This window comes from Neurospora tetrasperma, assembly GCF_000213175.1.
Source record: "Neurospora tetrasperma FGSC 2508 unplaced genomic scaffold NEUTE1scaffold_5, whole genome shotgun sequence".
Taxonomy (NCBI): Eukaryota; Fungi; Ascomycota; class Sordariomycetes; order Sordariales; family Sordariaceae; genus Neurospora; species Neurospora tetrasperma.
Window position 1 is genome coordinate 2,199,106 of NW_009799103.1, and position 11,007 is coordinate 2,210,112.

The 11,007-nt window shown below is 30.1% G+C and overlaps 1 protein-coding gene across 1 annotated transcript; it reads right to left on the reverse strand.

The window, feature by feature from the left end:
* Nucleotides 1–4,160: 4,160 nt before the first annotated feature.
* Nucleotides 4,161–9,025, reverse strand: NEUTE1DRAFT_46357 (uncharacterized protein; the record flags this gene model as incomplete). The annotated part of the gene is made up of 2 exons (XM_009854422.1): nt 4,161–4,283; nt 8,924–9,025. Coding segments are annotated over 2 exons (225 nt in total), but the record flags the coding sequence as incomplete, so codon positions are not given.
* Between the last annotated feature and the right edge of the window lie 1,982 nt (nt 9,026–11,007).

An 11,007-nucleotide genomic window follows, 5' to 3' on the forward strand; every position in this document is an offset into this window, starting at 1 on the left:
TATAGTCCGGGTAATTATTAATATAGTCTATATAGTATAGAAACTCGGGGCCGTAATATCCTTTATACTCCTCGATTTAAAAGGCGCGTTCAATAAGGTTAATTATAGGTAACTTCTATATACTTTATAGGAAATATAATTCCTAATGTAAGTTATTAAGTAGGTAGCGAGCTTTGTTATAAAAAGGAAAGGTACTCTCTTCTTTAATAATAAAACGTTTTACCCCTATACTATTATAATGACCGTACTTTAAGGCTCCCCCTTCTTACCTATCCTATTTATTCTCTATATTACCTTATTATACTAAAAGCTAATAATAATCCTAAAAGTAATTTTAATTAGCTTTATAAATAATATTAATATTATTATAATAGCCTATACTACCGAAGAGAATTACTAGATTTTATAAGCAATATAGGAAATATATTCGGAATAGGTAAGGGCGAAAAATATAGAGTTCGAAGCGAATAAAATAGAATTAATATATTTTATACGGACGAAGGTACTAAAGATGGAAATTCTTTAATTTAGAGACGTAGTACTTTGATTAATAAAATTAATAAAATTCCTAAGGGTCTAATTAAATTGTAAATTTAACTATAAAACTCATACAAAAATAGTAAAATAAAAAATAGAAATTCAAACGAATATACTTATAAAATTAATAATAGAAACTTAAAATTACTCCTTTATTCGGGTAAGGGAAATATATACTAAGTATATTCATAGCGCTATTATATATAGAGCCTCAATATTCTACTAATTAACCGAAATCTATAGGAAATTATAAAAAATTATAATTAAATTAGTGAAATACTAAACCAAATACTTAAAAGTTATCGTTAGGGTATATAAAGCTATATTAATATAGAACCTAGAGATAAAAACCTTTTATCCACCGCTCGACCTCTACTTTAATAAAAGAATCCGGACCTTTAAAAAAAAGTTTATTCGTACGGACTAAGTAAAATTCGTCTAGAGAATAATAATTTAGGTAATTAATTATATTCGAATATAATAGGTTAGAAGTCGGTTACCCGCTAATAAATTAGAGAATAGTATAATTAAAATTAAATAAATTAAAACGTAGGTACGAATAGAAAAATTATTAATAATTATAGCTAATCCTCCTCGGGAATTAAGGACCCTACTACTATTATTACAAATCCTAAAACCTATAGCCGCTAACCGAGAAAAATAATTAGAGGATATAATAAATAAAGAGTAAATATTATACTATAATTACCATTAGCAATAATAATAATTAAATTAAATTAATAATATAAATTTACTATTACTAACCTTACCCCTAAATTTAGTAGTAAAGTTATTTAATAATATATAATCAGTATAAAAAAGGAAAAAAAAAGAAGGAGAAATCGAACGCCGGAAGAAAATAATAACGAACTATACCTACTAACTAAAGCGAAAAGTTCCTTCCTAATCTAGGCTAGAACGGAAGTTATAGGACTCCGGGCCTTTCTTTTCCGGAGAAAGGTATTAAACGTTTAAATACCCGTCTACGCCTACGGACTGGAAAAAAAGACCTTCGCCTATATTATTTTGAATTACCTCAATATAGAAGGCCTCTTCTAGTCGGATACTAAAAATTGGCTACTAACGAAAAAAGAGCTCTAAAATTACCTAGACAAAAGAATTAAAGCTGAGAGGATTCTATTATAGGCGCTAAAGTTAGGTAGATTAAAAGAATACCGTCTAATAATCGAATTAGAGGATGAGTAGCGTAAGGAAATCGCGAAGTATTCCGAAGAAGAGAGTAGATTATTAACGGTACTAGAATAAAAAGAACGAAGGGACGGGGAGGAGACGATTGTACTAACTATAGGTACTATTTACGAATAGCGTTGGACGGGTTAGTATAGGGTTGAGAATATAGTCCTATTATTCTTATTATTCTAGTATTGGGATAACGTAGTAAAGGAAGAGACGAGATTAGTTCGCTGTGGCGGTGGGTGAGAACCGTCATAGCTGTAAGCAAAGTAGGAGCGGCGTGGGCAAACTACGGCCGAGATGAAGCTGGGGGTCTTTATCCGGCGGCGCTTAACGCCGTACGGTTTTCCCCTCCAGAGAACTGGAGAAGGACCCCATACCAATAAGGCGCTATAGTTATATAGAAAGGGCAAAAGAATATTATTAAATCTTATTTTATAAAGTAGAATGAGTCGTCTTCTTTTACTTTGGGAGGGCGATATAATAACGCTTTTAAGCGTATAGGGGTAATCTAATTCTACCCCTATAGGTTCTCGAAGGCTCCGGGTATTAATTGTACGTCCGGTCGAAAAAGGTTAATAGTATTGTTAGTTCTTCTTCCGCCAAGCTAAATAAATAGGTTAGATAGTTTGACGACCGGGCTAAACCCCTCGTTTTATTAGGTTTGGTTATACTAGCTAAATAATTCTACTTTTTATTTATATTATAAAATAGGGTTCGAGACAAAATTCGAGCTGGAGCTAGAAGTTAATCGATAGTTATTATTAGGGCCTCTAGCATTAAATATTATATTTGGTATCGTTTATAGCGGGAGGTAGGGGGTTGGGGGTTGTTCACTCCGTTAATATTGTAATATAACGCTTTGAGGAGACTTAGTAACCCTTCTAATTTGAGTAGTCACAATGAATTAATTGACTATTGTTACGTTAATAATTCTAATTAGATAGTAGGATATTTAAAGCCGTTCCTAATTAATAAAAGGATAATACTTAATATTATATAAAAGTAAAATCCTACGAATAATAAAAGTAATAAGACTAAAAACTACAAAACAAAGTAATATTAAGTATAAGGAGGAGAAGGAAGCGAGTAAACGAGGGCATCGCGGTTCTAGACATATAAGTCAGAACTGCCACTCGTTACCGCCTTCCTTATCCAGAAGTCTTATCGATAAGAACATAAGCCTCATTGCATCCGATGTGCTACGGTGCCCTGTGCTCCGGGGTCCCATTCAGCCGTGCCATAACACTTATTAGAGCCGTATATATAGTAATTGTATAGGAACTACCTTACGTAAATCCCTAGCAACGGCTGATAGAAATATTGGATTAGAATTGTAATAGTACTTTCTCTACCCGAGTACCCGAACGCTTAGGAGTCGTATATAATTTGAATAATGCGGGTCCGGAGAGAATTTAATTCTTAGTCGGTATTAAATAATTTTATAGCCTCCGCTTCAGTAATTACCGGGCACCTAAGGATCTATAACCTTCCCTAGTATTTTAAACGCTTAAAATTGTTAATAGAATAATTTATAATTCAAATTTTACATTTAAAGGAAGGGGGTAAGTCCCTTGTATTACTTTTTACTACGTTAAAGACTTACTAATATATAGTATCCTTCCTTACTATAGAGTCCTAAAGCTATTGTAAATCTGGATCTTTAAAGACTTTTATACCCTTCCTCCGGGCTGTTCGAGTACCCCGAAGACTTATAGCCGATATACGAACGTAATTATATAAAATAGATTTAGAAATGAGTTAAAGGTTTTAAATTTCCTGATTGTCTTTGGTAGGCTAATTTTAATCCTTCTGTAACAATATATTCGGTACTACCGCTTCCTTACTCGGCCGGTTTTAGAACTCGAAAGTAAACCGGGAAACATATTCGGCCTAATAAGCCTACCGTTTGGATAAATACTACCGGGTTATAAAGTATTCTAAATTATGGTAGTCTATTAAAACTATAAAGCTCTTATAATTATACAACTTAATTTACTACTCTTATAAATATTTAATTATTGCTAATAATTTTTTATTGACATAGAGTAATTATATTCGGTTAATTGTAATTTCCTCGAGTAAAACGCTAAAATATATTTTTAACTATCTACCTCTTAGGTTAAATAACCCTTTAATACAAAGCCGCTATGGTCAATTTTAAGCAAAATTAGACGCTCGGGGTCCTATTTGGTTAATATAGGTATTCTAATAAATAGTATCTTTCAAAGCTGGAAGGTTTCTTTATAAATTATAGACTATTCAAACAGAATTCTCTTACTAATAAATACTATAAATGATACTACTATTGCAACGAACTCCAGTATAAGTATTCGGTAACAACTTATAAACCCTAGGAAGCTCCGGACTCCCTTCTAAAATATTAGTACCGCCTATTCTAAGATAGCTTTTATTTTTTCGTAGTTAACCTAAATACCAATGCTGGCGTAAATAATAAAACTAAAGTACTTAACCTTCTTGACCGCGAATTTATACTTATTAGGATTTAAGTAAAGTCCAGCGTCCCGGAAGCGCTCAAATACTATACGGACCTTCTATATATAATCTTTTAAAAACTCATTTATAAAGATTAGAATATTATTCATATACGCTAAGTAAAAATCGTTAAAAAACTCCCACAATACTTAGTTAATATACTAATAGAAAGTAATTAAATTTCATATAACCCGAATAGGACGACCAACCATTCAAAAAGACTATAGTGCATCCGGAAAACTATTTTATATTCTTCTCCTTCGGCTATTCGTATTTTGTAGAAGGCCTATACTATATCTACTTCAAAAAACTATTTTATACTTTCAAATCCCTAGAATATTTCTTGAATAAGTAAGAGGAGGTATTAGTCCGTTCGAATAATTACTTTAAAGACTTAGTAGTTACAATAAAAGCAAAGGCCTCTACCTAGCTTCCGTATAAAGAGGACGGGGGCTTTAATAACCGAATTATTAGCCCGGATGAATCCTTTGTTTATTAAATCCCGGAGCGTCTTCTTAAGTACTAAGAATTCTTTTCAAAATATATTATATAATAGGCCAAAGTGAAGAAGAAGGTCTTTACTATCCGGTCTCTTTTTCAATTCGATCTTTAAATCAACTCCCGGTTTATAATTATTAAGCTAGTCTACTTTTTACTTCCTAAATGGGGGGATTGATCCTAAAAATCTTTGGGGATAATCTATTAGAACTCCTCGTTAGTCCGGACCCTTTAAAAACTAGAGCCTTCTTAATATCTTTAAACCGTATAGCGAATATAGAGGTTTTTATGGCAGTTCGGCCTTCCTACCAAGTAATCCAGCGAATATACTTACTAAAAATAGTGGTGAGGATATATATTATTCTTTTAGATTCTTTAAAGAATAGAGTTTTAGGTTTAGATTTACTAATACAATTTACCTAAAATTGTATAATACCATACCAGAATCTCATTTTATAAGGGAATAAATATATTTAATCAACTATTAATTATAGTTTCCTAAGGATAATAGGGTATTCGAACTCCGGTACTATATATATATGGATTAGTAAAATATAGCCTTGGAGTTCCGTAAGGATATAGGTAATATTTTGAATAGGGGCGTCCTTTATAGTTATTATAGTACCCCGGATTTATCAAGCTAGGATTGGAACGACGGAAATTTAGAAATCCCAAACAATATTTTTACTAATAACGGTATAGTACTAATAAACTTTATTAATAAGGGCGTAGAATATATTAGTAGAATTAAAAATAATTAGTATCAAAGTTCGTCCTATCTCTATCTAAATTTTAAACTCTTCTACTTTATCTAATACTTTAGAGGTAGGTTTTAATATCTAACTTCGTACTAGAACTACTTTTTTCCTTAGTCTAATTCGAAGTTAGAGATATTAGTTATTTAAAACTCTTATTCAAATAATAGGGCTACCTAAGTAGTTTAAATACGTATTCCTTTACTTTAGGGATTTATATCGGGAAGGTAAGGGTATTTGTATCACGGGGCAAGGCAATACTGAACGTATAGGGTAGAATATAACTTGTATAATTGCACAAGGAAGAAGGAAAACTATAAAATCTATGCGTAGCGGCTCATCCCATATAGGCGAGGGTAAGCCGCATCCTTAGTATACGTAACCGGAGCCTTTAGGAGCGTATAGCCAATTAGGGGGCCTGCGTTAGCCCAACAGCCGTTGTAGCAGTAGTAAGGCTAAATGGATGTCACGGGGCAAGGCGATACTGAACGTATGGGGTAGAATATGACTTGTGTAATTGCACGAGGAAGAAGGGAAATTATGGAATCTGTACGTGGCGGCTTATACTTATAGGCGAGGGTGAGCCGCATCCTTAGTATACGTAACCGGAGCCTCCGGGAGCGTATAGTTAATTAGGGGGCCCGCGTTGGCCCAGTAGCCGCTATAGTAGTAGTAAGGCTAAACGGATTAGTTAATTAGAGACCGTATATCAACTAGCAATTATAGCTGTAGTAATACTGCGATTAAATAATAGTTATAGGCTAGCCTTATAATATTACTCCGGGCTTAAAATACTTTTGGGTATTAGAATATATAAAAGAAAATTTACTAATCCTCTTTTCCTAGGGATTTAAGGCTCTCTATTACTATATTTATAACCTTTTTAAGGGTATTTACGGCCGGTATTATATAATAGGGCGACTGTTTTATAGCTAGTACTATTATTAGCGACCCCGGCCCGGTATAATTATAAACCTTATTTAAAGCTTAGGTAGTACGCTTACGCCTCCTTTCTATAGCAGTCTACTATAAAGGGACGGGGGATTCCGGGTAATTAGTATAGAATTAGTAGAGAATATTAATATAGTACTTTTTATTACTAATTAATTCCTAAGTCGGTACGTATACCTTACCCTAAATAATATAATACTCCTATTTACTATTCTTAAAATAGTAAGCGTTAATTCCCTCGAAGGATTATTCAATTATATTTTCAATATTCTCAATATATTTTATGACCCTCTCCTAATTAGTTCGAATATCCTATATATTATTCTATCCTAGTATACTTTCTTTTATTTATAGTTTTATTATATTAATATAGAAAGTGCGGCTATATTTTATATTTAGTAGTACATTGAGTATAATATAATAGTTATTAGTTATAGCTACTTTAAAAGGCCCCTCCTATAGGGGCGATAATTTCGCTTAGAGGCGGCTAGTAGTAAAGTTTATAGTATTAAAGAGTATTTTATCCCTAGGGTAGTACTATAATACGTTAGAGCGATAGGCGTTAGTGCTTTTTTTATAGTACGTTTATATATATTTCGCTATTATTATAATTTTATTAAAGATTTTCCTAAATTATTTAACGATTTTGCCGGCTTTAAATATTTTATATACTATAAATTTAAGAGGTTAAGGGGGTAAAGTTGCGCCGGTTCGATACTTATCCGGGGGTAGAAACTATAGTTAATAAAGAAGGGGGAAACGCCTATTAAATCCGATTTAGTATTATTATTTACAAATTTAGCGAGAGGTAGTTAATAAACCTAATTATTTTAGGCCTAATTTATATAGGTATAGAAATAGCGTTCTATTTCCGTATTAATATATTCCGTCTATTTATTAATTTATTAATAAAAAATTAAGGAGGGTTTTAGTATAATGTTTAACTTTGTAGAAAATACCCTCTAGAATTGTAATATAAATTAGAAGCCTCTATTTAATATAATAGTATTTAGTAATTTATAGAGGGCGAAAACTTTATTTATAAAGCGTTTAATAAGTTTATTAGTCGTTAGTATCTCTATTAGAATATAGTACTATATTTCAATTAATTTATTAACGATAATAGTAATATACTTAAACTCCCGGCCTCCTTTCTTATATAGGGTTGTAGGTATAATATAATTTATAGTAATATCCTTCTATAGTACAAAAAGTATTAGTAGTAGTTTTAAGAAACCTATTAGGGAAGAGTAGGAATATATTATCTTTACGTATTATAAATATACTTTATAGTATAATTATACTATTTTATTTATACCCGGCTAATAGAAAAATTTATTTAATATTATATATATTCTATTCTATCCTTAGTAGCCTACCGGCGCAGACTTATAATAATATTAAATAAATTATAATTGAAGGATAAAATTACTAGGGTTTAAAATAATTATTGAACGCTTATACGCCCGTTTATTAATAATATAATACTCCGCAAACGCTATTTTCTTTATTTTATATTAAATAGCTTTAAACTATTTATAGCGGCTTACGTCGGTAATAATAGTAATAATATTTTAATGGAATATAGAATTACAATAGCTAACTTCAATTAATTTATCGGAGGACATCTCCTCCGTACTAAATTCGTAAACGGTAATATAATTTATAAATATAGATAGATCGATGAGGGTTTTATTCTTAGCTAATAATTAAATATTATTTATATTGCCAGGTATATCTTCCGGCTTATAGTTTAATATATTAGATTATACCTAAAGAATACCCGGCCGATATTTAATTATAAAATAAAATTAGAAGAGGAAATATAATTAGTATATATATTAGGGTGTAAACTTCTTATCCGTTATAAAAATCTATAGACCCCGGTAGTCTATTAGAATTTTAAAATTATTTTAAGCGCCTTAGAACTTTGGAAACCACTCTTTAAATACTTTAATAATAGTTAATAACTCTTTATTATAAATATTATAATTATATTCGGTCATAGAGTACTTTTAGAAGAAGTAGGTTATTAAGTAGAGGATTCCTTCGTTATTATATTAGGATAGTATACTATTTAATACCTAATTCGAAATATCCGTCTTTACGACCGTCGGTTTTAATTAATCAAATATTTTGAAGATTAGCCCTATAATAAATACCTTCTTTATTTCTTTAAAAGCTATTTATTAGGCCTTACCCTAGGACTATATAGCCGACCTTTTAGTTAGGTTATATAAAGGGGCTATAATAATAGAGAATTAATTAATAAAGTATTTATAGAAGTTTGTAAAACCTAGGAAATATTAAAGCTATTGTTATAATTATAATACTTCCTACTTAGTAATAGCCTTTACTTTCTCTAGGTTTATTTTAATACCCCCTAGGAAAATAATTAGTCTAAAGAATTTAGTTCGCTTAATATTGAATTTATATTTATCGATATCTAACTAGAGGCTTATATTAATTATATATTATAATACCTTATTTACGTACGTTATATATTCGGCTTTATTCTTAAAATATATTAGAATATTATTAAAGTAGGTTATAGTATAAATATTTAAAATATTATAGAGTATATTATTAATATAGTTTTAAAATATACTTCGGGCGCTCTACAATCCGAAAAATAATATAAGGAATTTGTAAAGGCCGAATTGTATAATAAATACGGTAAACTATTTATAGCCTTCCTAAATGTAAATACAATTAAATACTATAATAATATTGAACTTTATAAAAACTTTAGTATAGTAAATTACGTTTAAAATTTCTTTAATAAGTAGGAGGGAATAACGAATCTTTAGGGTTCTATTATTAATATTTTAATAATTAATATAAATATAAACTCCGCCTACTAATTTTTTAATTAATAATAATAATAATACTACTACGGATTAGGAGGGCCGGATAAACCCTTTTTAAAATTGATTATCGACCTATTTTTTAATAATAAAAGCTTCTATTAAGAATATTATTCGGTAGCGGGCGTTAGGGGGCTATTTCCCCGGAGAGAATTCAATTTTATAATTATAAGTATATAAGGGGGGGAATTCTCTAGCGTTATAATTATAGAAAGCTTTAATTCTATTCTAATATTTTTATAGGAATTTAGCTCTAATTTTTTTATTAATTTTAATTAAATGGTCCGCTTTTTTATAGAAGTTTTGTACGTCCTCTTCTATAATTTTAATTATAATAGTTTTATAGGCTACTATATTTTTATCCAAATATTCCGAAAGGGGTATAGTATTAGTAATAATTATAGTTCGCAATTCCTTAAGCTTTGTATTTCCTATGTAAGTATTAATATACTTATAGAGGCGCTTAGGTAGTTCGGCCTTATATTACTACCCTTAGCCCTTGTAAATATCCTATACTATTTATTCTATAAGATTATTATATAGTTCGCCTTCGTAGAGGGTTATAAACTTTTTAAATTTTATATAGGTTATAAAGTATAATTATAAATTCTTCTATTTATAAAGGTAATTAAACGCTATAGTATTAATATTTATAATATTTGTAGGATTAATCTGTTTTATAACCGTCGGCGGTTATTTTTTAATAATTATTCTTATAGTTGGGGGGCTGCTCCCGTAATATAATTTTAAATAAGGTAGTTAAGGGTTGATGGAATTATTATTCTTAGATAATAGTGCGGTTATATTTAAAAAGCCAATTATTAGTCGCTGCGTTTTATAGGAGAGTAGTACCTAGAGGGTTAGTAAGGGGTTTTTCGTCCTGCCCGGGCGGTTGGGAAATACTATTGTTATACTTTTAATATTGGCGGCCGGCCCGGTCGTATAATTCCTAATTTAATTAAGGGGGGGAAATTTACTATATTCTCCTAATTAAACTCTTTAAGTTTAGTAGCTTTATTAGGTTTATAATAGGGTACAATAGCGATAGTTATATACTTCCTATCCGGTTCCCCTAGTTTATTAGTTTTACTAAGTTTATAATAGGGCGTTTTATATATTATAGACCTAGCTTCGCTGTCTTAGGTTTTTACTAATTGATCCTTTAGACTTATATTTATTAGTTCTCTAATTTTAAATTCTAATTAAATAGGCCTCTAAATTGGCTTTTATACTATTTATCATTCTATTAAGTTTATAATTAGACTTCTAATATTGTCCGGTTGAATAAGCTTCTAGGTTAGCCTTTATACTCTCTATAATTCTATTAGGCTTATAATTGGACTCCTAATATTATCCGAATTTCCCGGCTTTAGTAGTAAAATTAATAGGAGTTTTATATATTTTTTTAATATAATTTACTATTTCCGTTTGAGGTTTCGGGGAGTTTATAGGGGGGTGGCTTATTGGAATTAGTTTTAGATAGTAGGTTATAATTAATTGTTTAAATAATTTAAAATTGGACTAAATAGTAAAGCGTTTGGAATACTTTTATTTAATAGCCATTTTTGCGAATTAAAGGTCGAGGGAAGTATTTCTATTTTTATAATATAATTCTTCGTCTTCGTTTAACGTCCGGGGGAAGTAAGGCTATTATTATTTATTATATTATTTTTCGGGTTATTAGCTTAATAATATTAGGGAAGGAAAAT